Source organism: Bos grunniens, chromosome 12 (assembly GCF_055505025.1).
Source record: "Bos grunniens cultivar Pamir isolate PY7600 chromosome 12, Bosgru_T2T1.0, whole genome shotgun sequence".
Classification (NCBI taxonomy): domain Eukaryota; kingdom Metazoa; phylum Chordata; class Mammalia; order Artiodactyla; family Bovidae; genus Bos; species Bos grunniens.
In genome coordinates this window covers 72,506,537-72,522,709 of record NC_141176.1, presented here as the reverse complement: position 1 = coordinate 72,522,709, position 16,173 = coordinate 72,506,537, and the positions used below count along the sequence as shown (strand labels likewise).

At 43.3% G+C, this 16,173-nt stretch overlaps 1 protein-coding gene across 1 annotated transcript in view; it reads right to left on the bottom strand.

The window, feature by feature from the left end:
- Positions 1–16,173, bottom strand: part of LOC147361888 (ATP-binding cassette sub-family C member 4-like) — a 171,299-nt gene that overhangs the window by 147,847 nt on the left and 7,279 nt on the right. Inside the window, exons 2-3 of the mRNA XM_086330218.1 lie at positions 12,917–13,027; positions 12,260–12,380 (exon numbers count right to left, since the gene is read on the bottom strand). Coding sequence (XP_086186344.1) covers positions 12,260–12,380; positions 12,917–13,027 — 232 coding nt within the window. The remainder of the gene's footprint in view (positions 1–12,259; positions 12,381–12,916; positions 13,028–16,173) is intronic.

Below are 16,173 nucleotides of genomic sequence, written 5' to 3'. Positions count from 1 at the left end.
TTGGGTAAACTCTGGGAGTTGGTGATGGACAGGGAGGCTGGCGTGCTGCAGTCCATGGGATCGCAGAGTCAGAGACGACTGAGCCACCGAACTGAATTTAACTTTGGTGGAAACCAATCATCAAAGTGATTAATATAACCAAGATGGTGCAATGACTTTCAATGTTTGGTTTTTTTGGATAGTTTGAGTATGTTGGCTATCTCCCATATGATATAACATTGTTGTTCTCAATTAATGTCTAGATTTGATCTCTATCAACTTTAACTGGTCTACTCGACTCCAAAACATCATACACCAAGAAATCTCCAGCATGAAACTTTTTTTTTCCTGTGTTGGGTCTTTATTTTAGCGTGCAGACTTCTCTATTTGGGAAGCACCAGCTTAGTTGCCCTGAGGTATGTGATATCTTAATTCCCCGACCAGGGATCAAACCCGTGAGCCCTGCATTGGAAGTGGTCTTAACCTCTGGACCACCAGGGAAGTCCTCTGATGAGTTTGATTTTGATAGCTCTCTTCAGTCTGTACAAAGTTGAAGAACCCACAAGAGGAAGAGAAGGAGAATTCAAAATTCAAAACATGAAGCATAACTAAAATGCATTTTCTGCTCAACTAACTAGTGCCTGATCAGATTATTTACAGAAAGCTGACCCCATCTCTCAAAAGGCTGTGACACAGAAGCCCTAAACTTCTGTCTTGTTCTACACATATGTTCAAAGGCTGTAATACCTGCCTTACCTTCCACAAGGTCACAGGAGATTTCATCTACTCCAGAGAAAAGAAGACTGTTTAATGGAAAAATTATGAATAAGATGACCATATCAGAGTGATGACCAGTTCTCAAGAACACAAAGGCTCACTATTACATTTCCAGCAAGCTCCATCATTCACACTTGGTGGCACTAAGAGCTTAAGAAGAGCCCCTCATAGATTTTAAAACAGAGTTTATACAGTTTCCTGAGATAGAAGTCTAGAGACTTACACAGAGAAGCAAGAAAGTCAAACTACACATGGCCGTCCCAGCCCAGACATGATCAAGGGCAGCCCAGTGCTGCAGGCTACAAACCTGGGGCTATCCACCAGAAGCCCAGTGGTAACACCTGCCATCCCAAAGTGTCCTAAAACTGTGATTCTCTTTGGGAATCACTGCTGTCTGTTCAGTTCAGTAGCTCAGTAATGTCCAACTCTTTGTGACCCCATGGACTGCAGCATGCCAGGCCTCCCAGTTCATCACTGAGCCCCAGAGCCTGCTCAAACTCATGTCCACTGAGTTAGTGATGTCATCCAACAATCTCATCCTCTGTCATCCCCTTCTCCTCCTGTCTTCAATCTTTTCTAGCACCGGGTTCTTTTCTAAAGAGTCAGATCTTTCCATCAAATGGCCAAAATATTGGAGTTTCAGCTTTAGCATCAGTCCTTCCAATGAATATTCAGGACTGGTTTCCTTTAGGATGGACTGGATGGATCTCCTTGCAGTCCAAGGGACTTTCTAGAGGCTTCTCCAATCAGATCAGATCAGATCAGTCACTCAGTCGTGTCCGACTCTTTTCGACCCCATGAATCGCAGCACGCCAGGCCTCGCTGTCCATCACCAACTCCCGGAGTTCACTCAGACTCACATCCATCGAGTCAGTGATGTCATCCAGCCATCTCATCCTCTGTAGTCCCCTTTTCCTCTTGTCCCCAATCCCTCCCAGCATCAGAGTCTTTTCCAATGAGTCAACTCTTCGCATCAGGTGGACAAAGTATTGGAGTTTCAGCTTTAGCATCATTCCTTCCGAAGAAATCCCATGGCTGATCTCCTTCAGAATGGATTGGTTGGATCTCCTTGCAGCCCAAGGGACTCTCAAGAGTCTTCTCCAACACCACAGTTCAAAAGCATCAATTCTTCAGTGCTCAGCCTTCTTCACAGTCCAACTCTCACATCCATACATGACCACGGGAAAAACCATAGCCTTGACTAGACGGACCTTTGTTGGCAAAGTAATGTCTCTGCCTTTGAATATGCTATCTAGGTTGGTCATAACTTTCCTTCCAAGGAGTAAGTGTCTTTTAATTTCATGGCCGCAGTCACCATATGCAGTGATTTTGGAGCCCAGAAAAATAAAGTCTGACACTGTTTTCACTGTTTCCCCATCTATTTCCCATGAATTGATGGGACCAGATGCAATGATCTTTGTTTTCTGAATGTTGAACTTTAAGCCAACTTTTTCACTCTCCACTTTCACCTTCATCAAGAGGCTTTTTAGTTCCTCTTCACTTTCTGCCATAAGGGTGGTGTCATCTGCGTATCTGAGGTTATTGATATTTCTCCTGGCAATCTTGATTCCAGCTTGTGCTTCTTCCAGCCCAGCGTTTCTCATGATGTACTCTAAACAGGGTGACAATATACAGCCTTGACGAGCTCCTTTTCCTATTTGGAACCAGTCTGTTGTTCCATGTCCAGTTCTAACTGTTGCTTCCTGACCTGCATACAAATTTCTCAAGAGGCAGATCAGGTGTTCTGGTATTCCCATCTCTTTCAGAATTTTCCACAGTTTATTGTGATCCACACAGTCAAAGGCTTTGGCATGATCCAGCGTATGTTGGCAATTTGATCTCTGGTTCCTCTGCCTTTTCTAAAAACAGCTTGAACATCAGGAAGTTCACAGTTCACATACTGCTGAAGCCTGGCTTGGAGAATTTTAAGCATTACTTTACTAGCGTGTGAGATGAGTGCAATTGTGCGGTAGTTTGAGCATTCTTTGGCATTGCCTTTCTTTGGGATTGGAGTGAAAACTGACCTTTTCCAGTCCTGTGGCCACTGCTGAGTTTTCCAAATTTGCTGGTATGTTGAGTGCAGCACTTTCACACCATCATCTTTCAGGATTAGGAATAGCTGAAATGGAATTCTATCACCTCCACTAGCTTTGTTCGTAGTAATGCTTTCTAACTCCCACTTGACTTCACATTCCAGGATGTCTGGCTCTAGGTCAGTGATCACACCATTGTGATTATCTGGGTTGTGAAGATCTTTTTGTACAGTTCTTCTGTGTATTCTTGCCATCTCTTCTTAATATCTTCTGCTTCTGTTAGGTCCATACCATTTCTGTCTTTTATCGAGCCCATCTTTGCATGAAATGTTCCTTTGGTATCTCTGATTTTCTTGAAGAGATCTCTAGTCTTTCCCATTCTGTTGTTTTCCTCTATTTCTTTGCATTGATCGCTGAAGAAGGCTTTCTTATCTCTTCTTGCTGTTCTTTGGAACTCTGCATTCAGATGTTTATATCTTTCCTTTTCTCCTTTGCTTTTCACTTCTCTTCTTTTCACAGCTATTTGTAAGGCCTCCCCAGACAGCCATTTTGCTTTCTTGCATTTCTTTTCCATGGGGATGGTCTTGATCCCTGTCTTCTGTACAATGTCATAAAACTCATTCCATAGCTCATCAGGCACTGTATCTATCAGATCTAGGCCCTTAAATCTGTTTCTCACTTCCACTGTATAATCATAAGGGATTTGATTTAGGTCATACCTGAATGGTCTAGTGGTTTTCCCTACTTTCTTCAATTTAAGTCTGAATTTGGCAATAAGGAGTTCATGGTCTGAGCCACAGTCAGCTCCTGGTCTTGTTTTTGCTGACTGTAGAGAGCTTCTCCATCTTTGGTTGCAAAGAATATAAACAATCTGATTTTGGTGTTGACCATCTGGTGATGTCCATGTATAGAGTCTTCTCTTGTGTTGTTGGAAGAGGGTGTTTGTTATGACCAGTGCATTTTATTGGCAAAACTTTATTAGTCTTTGCCCTGCTTCATTCCATATTCCAAGGCCAAATTTGCCTGTTACTCCAGGTGTTTGACTTCCTACTTTTGCATTCCAGTCCCCTATAATGAAAAGGACATCTTTTTTTGGGTGTTAGTTCTAAAAGGTCTTGTAGGTCTTCACAGAACCGTTAAGCTTCAGCTTCTTCAGCATAACTCGTTCGGGCATAGACTTGGATTACTGTGATATTAATGGTTTGCCTTGGAAACGAACGGAGATCATTCTGTCGTTTTTGAGACTGCAGCCAAGTACTGCATTTCGGACTCTTTTGTTGACCATGATGGCTACTCCATTTTTTCTAAGGGATTCCTGCCCGCAGCAGTAGATACAATGGTCTTCTGAGTTAAATTCACCCATTCCAGTCCATTTCAGTTCGCTGATTCCTAGAATGTCAACATTCACTCTTGCCACCTCTTGTTTGACCACTTCCAATTTGCCTTGATTCACGGACCTGACATTCCAGGTTCTTATGCAATATTGCTCTTTACAGCATCGGACCTTGCTTCTATCACCAGTCACATCCACAGCTGGGTATTCTTTTTGCTTTGGCTCCATCCCTTCATTCTTTCTGGAGTTATTTCTCCACTGATCTCCAGTACCATATTGGGTACCTACTGACCTGGGGAGTTTCTCTTTCAGTATCCTATCATTTTGCCTTTTCATACTGTTCTTGTCCAATAGCACAGTTCAAAAGCATCAATTATTTGGCCCTCAGCTTTCTTTATATTCCAACTCTCACATACATACATGACTACTGGAAAAACCAGAGCTTTGGCTAGATGGACCTTTGTTGGCTATTACTCAGCTGTCTGTTACTCAGTTATTTGATCCTAACATCGCTGCAATTACAGAAGGAGTAAGAGTAATGTCACCTACCTAAAAGAATACTGATAAATGCAACAAATTCAGCAAAAAAAGAGTGCAAAATAAAAGCAGGTCATTACTGCCTAAGTGTCTGGGTTTATCTGCTGAGAGACAGTCTTTAATCACCCAGTTGCGCAAGCAGACTCAATGAGGAGTAATACCAGTTCATGGTCTATAGCTTCTACTCTTCTGTCTGTTCTTGATCCTAATCCTCAACTAGTGAGTAATAAAACAACTGAGAAAATCTTCATTATCAAACTTAAGACTAGCCAAATTAAAACTTTCTGGATAAGCAAGCACAAGATCAAAAATTGTTCCCCAAAACTCTTCATCTTTAACATCAGTCTAAGTTTGATTTGTGAATATTCTTTCCACAAACCAATTGAGAATATGGTTCTTACATCTTCATAAGAATTCTTCACAACTATGAAACCATGATTTTTAAAAAGAGTCCAATATAAAACGACAACATTCAGTCAAGTTTCTACAAGCATCTCAGAGTCTCTGGGGCAGACATTTCTAGGTGGAGTCCTTGGTATTCAGCCTCCTGATAGCCCTTGACTTTTGGACCCCATTTCCTGCTTCTTAGGGGAACTTCTCACAGGGTTAAGTGCTAGAATTTCCCTAGTCAGTATAGTTTCTCCATTACATTTTCACACGCACTTAAAAGTTTTCTTACCCAACTCCACCAACTCTGCTTCATGAGAAAAATTAAGAAAATGAAGAAAACAGAAACAAGCTATATAAGACAAAGAAAAAAAACGCTTGAGTGAAATATATAAGCAGAAAAAAGTGAGCTTGTGGGAAAAATTAAGGGGAAATTTACTTTCAGAAATGGGGGAACAGGTGACAAACAGCAGAGCTGAGACAGATCCAGAGCTAAGGAGGAAAATCAATGAATCTGGGAAAATAATAACCATTATGATGCTAAATATAACTTCACTCCTCCTGACACAGTGGTGTTCATCCTGACTGCATCTTAGCATCACCTGGGATTGGTTAAGAGCACTCTGAGGCCTGAAGCCAAGCCTCCAAAAACTGGTTTAGATTCAACTGATTAAAGATGGACCCTGAAGTTCCCTCTCCCTGGAAGATTCTGGATGTAGAATCTAATCCCATGTAAGCATCTGCTATTCTCCTGCATCATCAGGGCATCTGGGCCTGGAGGGGCCATGAACTTGCTTTGAAGAACTTAAAAGTACCACAGAGGGTTTTAACCCAAGTTCCATGTTACATATCATGCTTCTAAGAAAACTCCTTATGAACCCAAACTCATGAGACTTCAATGATGAAATTCAGACCTTCCATCTGACATCACAGAAAAAAAAAATGTTTATAAAATATTTTATTTCCAAAATAAAAATATGAATCAAATTTTGTTACGTTACATCTAAAGAGGGGGAAGAATTAGAATGCAACAAGGATACCGATCTTCTTTAAAAATAGCCTCTTTTATTGATTTGAAATTGAAATTGTGAAAACATTATACAGAATTGTAATTACAAAACAATCAAGTTTTCAAAATCAATTCCTTAAATTTCAGAGTAAAATGAAACAAAAGCTATATCCATCCAGTAGATTGGCAAAGTTATACAAAAAAGAATTATTAAAAGTGGTTTTTTAAAAAATTATTTGAAAACACATTCCCTGTGTGATATGCCTATCTAAGAACAATATGAACAGCAACAAAGACAACAAAAAAAGCTTCCAAAATCACATTATGTTTAATAGTGTTGATACTATAAGATTTTTAAATTACTAATTATGTTGGTATCATTGAGAACTGGGATTAAGTGAAGTCGCTCAGTCGTGTCCAATTTTTTGCGACTAGCCTGCCAGGCTCCTCTGTCCATGGAATTTTCCAGGCAAGAATACTGGAGTGGGTTGCCATGCCCTCCTCCAGGGGACCTTCCCAACCTAAGGATTGAATGTGAGTCTCTTGCACTGCAGGCAGACTCTTTACCATCTGAGCCACCATTAGGCATGGCAGAAAAAAGAATAGATGATGAGAGGAAAAGAGATACCAATCTAAGAGTAAAAAGATAAAGCAAAAGCACTACTGTCCTGAATCAGATTTAGATTGGAAATACCCATATAAACTCAGCATCTGTTCATCGTAAACAATGTATTCTAGCTTTATTCAATGAAAAAACTGAGAAACACTAGCCAACCCAACAGCAATGAGCACCCCTAGTGCCCAGGCCATAGAATCTAAATACCATTTCCCACTAGAAGGAGCCAAGGGCTGCTTGGAGAAATTGAGATTCCAGGGCTGGAGCAAATTTGTACTTAAGGATGCACAGCTTTTTGTGTGTGTAAAGATAAACCAGAAACTTGTTGTCACACCAGAAAGCAAAAAAATTAGCAAAGATGTCTACAGTATACACAAAAGACAGGAGTCCTGGGAAGAAACCTATTCTATCCTTAATGGCAGAGGCTGGTTTCACAAAGGGCTTAGAAAACTCATTGCTGTTTACAGGCCATCATGCAGAATAAGAACTCTTGAGAAAAGTCACTTCTAGAAGCCAACTTTTCTGAACAGAAATTAAAAGTTTCACTTCTAAGCAGAATTTTTAATTTTTAACCATGATGAAGGCAATCTTTTTTAAAAAAGTAGTCACCTCTTTCCTTGATTATTAAAGAAAATGGATTGAGGGGGATTAGAGGATGAGTGAAATAGGTAAGGGAGATTAAGAGGCACAAACTTCCAGTTATAAAACAAATAAGTTGTGGGAATGTAATGTACAAGATAGGAAATATAGTCAATAACATTGGAAAACTTTGTATGGTGACCGAGGGTAACTAGACTGATCTGGGTGATCATTTTATAATGTACAAAAATATTGAATTACTATGCTATACACTTGAAACTAATATAATACTGTAAGTCAATCATACTTCAATTTAAAAAAAATAATTTTTCAATGAGACAGTAAAAATACAGTTTTTTTTTAATGAATTGAAAAGCATCACCCTCATATATGTCCCAAGGTCGTCACTGTGGATATTACTGACATCCGATGGCTCATGGTGTGCTCTCAAGAATCAGCAGGGCAGGTCTGCTCTGCAGGTTCCCATCCACTTGGCTCAGTGACCTCTCCTACTCTCCCTTGCTGTGTGGTGCTCAGTGGTTGCTCTGAGCCCACAGTATCTCTGCCACCAGCAGCCACTCCTCAGCCTGCCGGGTTGAGCAGAAGTGAGGGATACATGGAAGAAAGGGTTGGGAAATAAATGCAAAGACCACTCAGCTATTGGGGAACCAGCCCTGAGTCCAGGTACAAAGCCCACTTTGGGACACAGAGGGTTCTCTTTACTTCCTGCCCATCAGCTGAGCTTCAAAGTGAAGATTTACACAATTATGTGACTTCCTATAGCCTCTACCTAAAACAGAGACAACCAGCAAAAGTGACCTTGGATAAAGGTCAGTGATTAGAGAAAGCTGGCCATTTCTAAAGTTTCCAAGAAGAAGATATAAAACCTGGCCACTCCTCCCCACTCAGGGGAAGGGAGTGAGTGAACCCACTGAGGCTCTTCAAGGTCACCCCATTTACACTATGGCAGGTGAAAACTTCATCTCAGAGAGAAGCCCTGATGACCTGGGGTGGTGGTCTCTGTGTCTCTGGTCCAGGAAGAGCTTTCAGGCTCCTCTTCTCCACCCTGAGGGCCCCAGGCAGGCAGAGACTGTTCTCCCCAACCAAGTTCCCCATGGAGGTACACACAGGGGCCAGGCTTGCTGGGCATTCCCTGGCTGTTCTGTTCTAATTAGGGGTGACCCGCATGGGCTCCAGGTTGAACATTAGCCTGGTACTTGTTTCCTCAGCATTATGATCACTCCTGAATTCTCACAGGACAGAGGTTTCACACTTTGAAGTCCTAACCCCAAAAGCCTTGCCCTGGACTCGCATCATCCTGCCTCTTCCCACTGGTGCTGCCAGGAGGGTTTGCACTGTTGTTGGTCACAGCACTGTCTGGGAACCATGGGTAACCCCTGAGTTGTCCTGTGCACCAGAGGAATTAAAAGAGGGCAGGAGGTCACAGACTAAATGTGTTCACATTTTAGAGAATCCTGAGTTGAGTTTAGATCTTCCACTATCTAAAATTATCACCACTTCGGGATGGTAATGAGGGCAAGGTTAAAGGGCTCCTGGTCCATCTGAACACAGCATAATGTTGCTTCTGGCATCAACATCCTAGTCAAATTTGGCATCCAGGGGACATGGACACCTGAACTCTACCCTCATTTATGATCCCAAATCTGACTTCCTGCTCCAGGAAGTTCTTGGCATCCTATTTATTATCTTTAGACATAGTTCAGGATGCATGTGTCTGAAACCATAAATACAAAGCTCTAAAGACAAGCCTTTCTGACCCTAGATGACCTCTCATCTAGGGTCAAATGAACAAAGATGAACAGGCTTGTAAGTCAGAGAGCCCGAAGTGGAACCTCAATTTGTTCTTTATGCTTTTTTTTTTAAATTTTATTTTATTTTTAAACGTTACAATATTATATTGGTTCTGCCATATATTGAAATGAATCCGCCACAGGCATACATGCGTTCCCCATCCTGTACCTTCCTCCCTCCTCCGTCCCCATACCATCCCTCTGGGTCGTCCCAGTGCACCAGCCCCAAGCATCCAGTATGGTGCATCGAACCTGGACTGGCGACTCATTTCATATATGATATTATACATATTTCAATGCCATTCTCCCAAATCATCTCACCCTTTCCCTCTCCCACAGAGTCCAAAAGACTGTTCTATACATCAGTGTCTCTTTTGTTGTCTCATATACAGGGTTATTGTTACCATCTTTCTAAATTCCATATATATGCATTAGTATACTGTATTGGTGTTTTTATTTCTGGCTTACTTCACTCTGTATAATAGGCTCCAGTTTCATCCACCTCATTAGAACTGATTCAAATGTATTCTTGTTAATGGCTGAGTAATACTCCATTGTGTATATGTACCACAGCTTTCTTATCCTCTGTGATCACAGGCATCCTATGTAACTACTTGGACTTAGAGTCCTCTCTTCTAAAATAGGGGTAATATGAAACCTACAACTTCATTGAGTTAGTCCAAGGAATAAAAGTGATATTACACATACAGTGCACATAGCAGTTCCTGATACATAACTAATTTTGAGTACTTACTATTGTTACTCAGTTCAGTTCAGTCGCTCAATCGTGTCCAACTCTTTGCGACCTCATGCATCGCAGCATGCCAGCCCTCTCTGTCCACTGCTATCTCCCGGAGTTCACTTAAACTCACGTCCATGGAGTCGGTGATGCCATCCAGCCATCTCATCCTCTGTCGTCCCCTTCTCCTCCTGCCCTCAATCCCTCCCAGCATCAGAGTCTTTTCCAATAAGTCAACTCTTCGCATGAGGTGGCCAAAGTACTGGAGTTTCAGCTTTAGCATCGTTCCTTCCAAAGAACACCCAGGGCTGATCTCCTTCAGAATGGACTGGTTGGATCCCCTTGCAGTCCAAGGGACTCTCAAGAGTCTTCTCCAACACCACAGTTCAAAAGCATCAATTCTTCAGTGCTCAGCTTTCTTTACAGTCCAACTCTCACATCCATACAATGACCACTATTGTTCCTACTGCACTACTAATAGTATTTTTGTTGCCACCACCATGACTACTGAGTATGAGCCCCTGTTACTGCTACTAGAACTTCTAGTACTACAGAGGATGAGCTCCCTTGTTTTCAAGGTCCTCTACTCCCCACTTCTCTGCCATGACCACCCAACAACCAGCCTCCTGAAGGAGGGGCCAGGGGCTGTACCAACTGACAACTGACACAGCCCCCAGGCCTGGCCTTCCTGGATCCCCAGCAGGAAGTGTTACTAGGGCTGGACAACTTTGAAATCAACAGTCCACCCCACCCTTCACAAGGCACTTCAATATCTCAGTGGTAAGAGCCTTGTCTAAAGTGGCACTCTGCCACACACACCTGTTCCCACCCTCTGGCACAATGGTCAACCCACCTTTATCATCAAGGAGAACTCCATCTCCCAGGACCACCCAGTCCCCTGGGAACTGACAGATTCTCTGTCTCTCCAGTTGTGTGGGGTGGACTTCACCTGCCCAGCTGCCCACTGCCTGCAGTGCCTTTTAGTAAACACAGCCTTTAAACAAGAGCCATGCCACCCACCTGTAAACCACCTTGCCCATCCACCTTACCCCCAACACAATGGACTGATGACAACTTACACCTTCTCCACCTAAAACACCCCTTTCACAACAACTGCATCTTCCATCCCTTCTGCTCTCACACACTCACAGCCCACCCATGTCCCTAAGGCAGCACTAAGGGACCATGGAGAGCATGAGCCACCCAGGGGGGTCCGCAGCAGACCTCCAGAAGGCTCAGCCAGAACAGGGGGCTGACGGCACTGTGTCCCCAGGTGGATGTGTCTCACTGCGGGGTCTTGACCCAGGATCTTCAGGGTCATGGAGGTCACTGACCTCATGGCTTTCTGTCTCTGGTTTTCTCCTGCAGATCCCCTCCTACACCTTCTGCCAGTGCCAGGATACCAAGACTCTCCTCTCAACCGGCAATCCATCCCTACAGTCAGGACTGAAACCAGCATAGATGGTGCATGGATTCTCCATAATTCATGGTGAAGCTGGAGCTCCTCCCCACGGGGGTCTCTGACCTGGGTGACCTGGCCCACGGGGAGGGAGTAGCCCAGGGAAGGGTGTGCTCTTGGAGCTCTGGCATCTTCTGCCCAGATGCAGGGCCCCAGGTCCTATTCCACTGGAAAGGGAGAGACAATGATCCCTTCTTAGCAAAGAATTTATCAGATGTGTCCTGGGCAAGTTAACAATTAATTGCTGAGTGACTATAAAATGTCTTACGTTTTGGGCTCAGGTCCAAGTTTACTTCCTCCAAACCAGGAAGCACGTATTCCTTGAGGTTGTAGGATCTTCTCTTTCTCAAGGATCACTTTTAGCATTTATATCATTTACTGAGCACTAACAATGTCCTGCTGCTGCTGCTGCTAAGTTGCTTCAGTTGTGTCCACCTCTGTGCGATCCCATAGATGGCAGCCCACCAGGCTCCCCTGTCCCTGGGATTCTCCAGGCAAGAACACTGGAGTGGGTTGCCGTTTCCTTCTCCAATGCGTGAAAGTGAAAAGTGAAAGTGAAGTCGCTCAGTCCTGTCGGACTAGTAGCGACCCCATGGACTGCAGCCTACCGAGCTCCTCCATCCACGAGATTTTCCAGGCAAGAGTACTGGAGTGGCTTGCCGTTGCCTTCTCCATATGGTATAAAATGTCAGTGCCATCCTTCCACAATACTATGTTTTAATTGGTTAAAAGAAAAACATTGGCTTGGCAAAAAGTTCATTCAAGTTTTCCCATAAGCTGAAAGAATTTTTTGGCCAACCCAACTGTAATCCCCTGGAGCATTTGTCTTTAAGCACCTGTCCATTCTAAAAGTAAATACAACCACTGAACTACATCGTGATTCACAGACAAGTTTTAACTTCAGACCTTAAACCACTGTCCTCTCTCCCCACCATCTCATCCATCTCAGTACTGATCTGCACACACTGAGAAGCAAAGCACAGTGTGGAAAAGCTTTTACCTCAAGAAACGTAAGTAGTCCCAGAATGAAATAGAATTTCCAGTAACACTTGATGATTGCTTTCTTTAAAGAAGGCTCCCGTGCATCTTTCTTGGCTCTCAAAACTTCTCGATCCCAGTACCTGTGATGAGAAACAAGCACAGTGAAGAAGAGCCCTGCTCAGGTAAAACGGGGGCGGGAAGAGCAGAAGACGAGCCTGCACTACAGGGCGCTCTGCGGCTGCCCCATAGATGCTAGCTAATGGGTCACAAGGTGCCTGAAGGATGAGCGGTGTAGACCGAAGCACCTGAAAAAGTACAAGACCAGGCCTTGAGGGAGAAGTGTTAGTCTCAGAAAACAAGTTCCTGCCAAGCTTTGCTGGACTCAGTTCACGAGCAGCTCAGGAGGGCAGACTCCCAGGGACCCCATCTCCGGGGACAGAGCTTGGCCTCCAGGGCCGTGGCTGTGGGCTCCCTCCACACCCACAGATGTACAGGGAACATGGGCTCCCCCAGCCTCCAAAGTGGGCTGAGCCCATGGTCAGCCTGAGGGGGTGAGTGTGCAGTGTCAGGGGAGGAGGCTCAGAAGAACCCAGAGGAAGCAAAGCCTCCCCGACACCTTTAGCCCCATGTGGAAATCCTCACACTCCCTCCCCTTCTCCCTGATGTCTGTGCTTACCCTTGCAGCTCTTCTCCAAGGTGCTGGGAGCGATCTTCCGGAAGCACTGAGTACAAATCATCTGGTTTTAATTTCCGTTCATAACCAATTTTAAACAAGGGGTTTAGCCACCTGTTAAAAATTAAAAGGACAGTGACATATATCTAAATTACATAGCTCTAATTAGAATCCTACAGTGATGGGCTTTGTTAAAAAAAAACTATATTTTAAATATATAGATATGGTGGAATAATTGGATATGTGTTTACACACTCACACACAGAGACATACACACTCCCTAACTCTGTAGGCTGAGAGGCCCCGGAAGCAATGACACATTGTTAGCAAAGAGCATGCCATCCCCCCGATCTTGGGGTTTTGTTTAACATACACAATTACAATTTTTTTCTTGTGGGAAGGACTCTTAAGTTCTACTCTCTTATCAGCTTTCAAATATTCAATACAGTAGGATTAACTATAGTCACCAGACTGGACATTACACCTTCATGAAAGTGAAAGTCGCTCAGTCGTGTCCGACTCTGCAACCTCATGGACTATACAGTTCATGGAATTCTCCAGGCCAGAATACTGGGGTAGGTAGCCATTCCCTTTTCCAGGGGATCTTCCCAACCCAGGGATCAGACCCAGGTCTATCGCATTGCAGGCAGCAATTCCACGAACTGTATAGTCTATGGGGTCACAAAGAGTTGAACATGACCGAGGGACTTTCACTTTCACGAGGATGTAATGTGCAGTCTGGTGACTATAGTTAATCCTACTGTATAACTTATTTTATAATGGAAGTTTGTGTCCTTTGGCCCCCTTCACCCAGGTCTTGGCTTTGTAATATCCTTCTTGCCTAAAAGGAACCAACTGAAGAAATGACTGGTTCCAAGGTTGAGGCTGTGTGTGTCAGCACTGATAATTCTGTTTTTTTCACTGTAATATAAGTGCCTGACATGAAGCTTTAGAGACATCCATGTCAAAGACATCCATCTCCAGTGAACATGTGACAGCTACACGATGAGATAAACAGCCAGGCCACCCCACCTGTGAAGTTCCCGCTTTAGAAAGCTCTGGTTGACCTGATAACAGACCATCTCACTGACTGTTTGCTTCTCCCTTCCAGCACTTTAATTCCCACTCTTATTTTTAAAATTCATCAATAAAGAGTGAAACTTTAAAATCATAGACACCCCACCCTCAACCCCAAAAAGGCAGAACCCCAAGTCCAAGCTTGCTCATGAGCTCTCTCTTTCCACCCAGGACCTCGCTGTGTCACCCCAGGGGTGCCTTGTATCCTCTGGGGCATGTGAGTGATACACCTTGGCATTTCAAAGTTCCCTGACGGTTGTCGCTGAGATGTATCTCACAATCCTAAGAACCACAAGGACCGATCCAGCCACAACACAGACTGCAAAAGGAGAATTTCTGTGGGGGCTTCTCATAACTAGTATGAGTCCTGGTGAGCAGAGCCCCAGGCAATCCCAGCAAAAGCCTCACCATCTACAGGCCAAGACCAACAGGCAGAGAAAGTCCAAGATGGGTCTGGGACATCTTGTGCCATAAAATAAGGAAGCACTCAAGGATTCATGAGGATGTGTAGAAGGACAGAGAAGCTTGGATGGCTCTTGCTAGACAAATCTGGGATACTTTGAGCATCCAAACAAATAAATGGCAATTAACCTTAATCCAGTAAATAATGAAAGAATCCATGAATCCTTAGTGCTACATAAACAGGAGAGAAAGTAAAACTCTTGCAAACAAATGCAAACAAACATAAAAGGAGTAATCAGTTACTTTTAAGTTGTGTACATAACTGAAAATGTACTATACTGAATAATTTTTAAATTGTTTTGTGATTCAATCTGTAAACTATGTATCCCAAGATATGTCTGTTCTATACAGATGCTTAGTCCCTTGTGCAAATCAAGTGCTGGTCCAAAAGACTGCTGAAATTTTATATGCTTACTGATATTTTACACTTTTTTATCCTGCATGTCCTGCAACCTTGTAAGTCTGCACAATAAAAATGTTTAACAATTCAGAAAAAAAAGGAACAATCAAGTCAGAAAATCATCAATGGAAATTAAAAATAGTGTGTGAAAGCTTGAAGCAGAGATATTTACATAATCTCAAATGATCTCTCTGCAATTATTTATTATAAAGGGAAAAAAACAGTAACTGTACAGATGATCCCACCAAAAAACTTATTCAGATCGATTATGCATTATTTAAATGATAATAGCATGCAGAGGCAGTCCATTGGTAAACACCATTTTACTGATGTGTCAGGGTAAGGAAATTTCCAAGGCCAGACAATAATAACCCATGGATAGAGATCAAACCAGTCAGTCCTAAAGAAATCAACCCTGATTATTCATTGGAAGGCCTGATCCTGAAGTTCCAATACTTTGGCCAACCTGATGCAAAGAGCTGACTGATCGGAAAAGACCCAGATTCTGGGAAAGATTGAAGGCAAAAGGAGAAGAGGGCAGCAGAAGACGAGATGGTTAGATAACATCACCGACTCAATGGACATGAAATTGAGCAAACTATGGGAGAGAGTAAAGGACAAGGAAGCCTGGTGTGCTGGTCCATGGGGTCCTGAAGTCAGACATGGTTGAACAACTGAATAACAATGACAGAGATCACATTTCTTCTATCCTGTTATTCCTAGGACAACATGGGTATAGATGCTTAAGAACTATTTGTTGAACGTATGAATATCCATGACTCATTAAAGAAGTGATAAGATAGACTGAACTTCAGATTTTACTAATCCAGGTACCTTGGCACATCTAAAGAGCCCTGGTCCAGGAGTCAGAATACTGGACTCTAGTCCCAGCAATGGTGCTGAGCACCCAGGACCTCAGCTGTCCTCTGCTCCACGTCTCCACTCCAGTTCAGCATCTCCATGACCTTTAACATCTCTAGGTCTCAGTTTCCTTCTGAAACAATGGTGCACATCTAGGAGCTTTACCACTAAGCAGGTTTGACACAAGTTGGGTGATTTATTCCACACGTGTCCCCTATATAAAATGTCCCCTATATAAAATGCTCAGGGAATTAACACTGGGACTTACCCAGATGATGACACCCTGCCCCCAAAGTGAAAGCATTAGTCACTCAGTTGTGTCCAACTCTTTGTAACCCCATGATCTGTCTAGGCAAGAATACTGGAGTGGGTAGCCATTCCCTTCTCCAGGGGATCTTCTCAACCCAGGGACTGAATCAGGTTCTCCTGCATTACAGACAGACTTTTTACCATCTGAGCT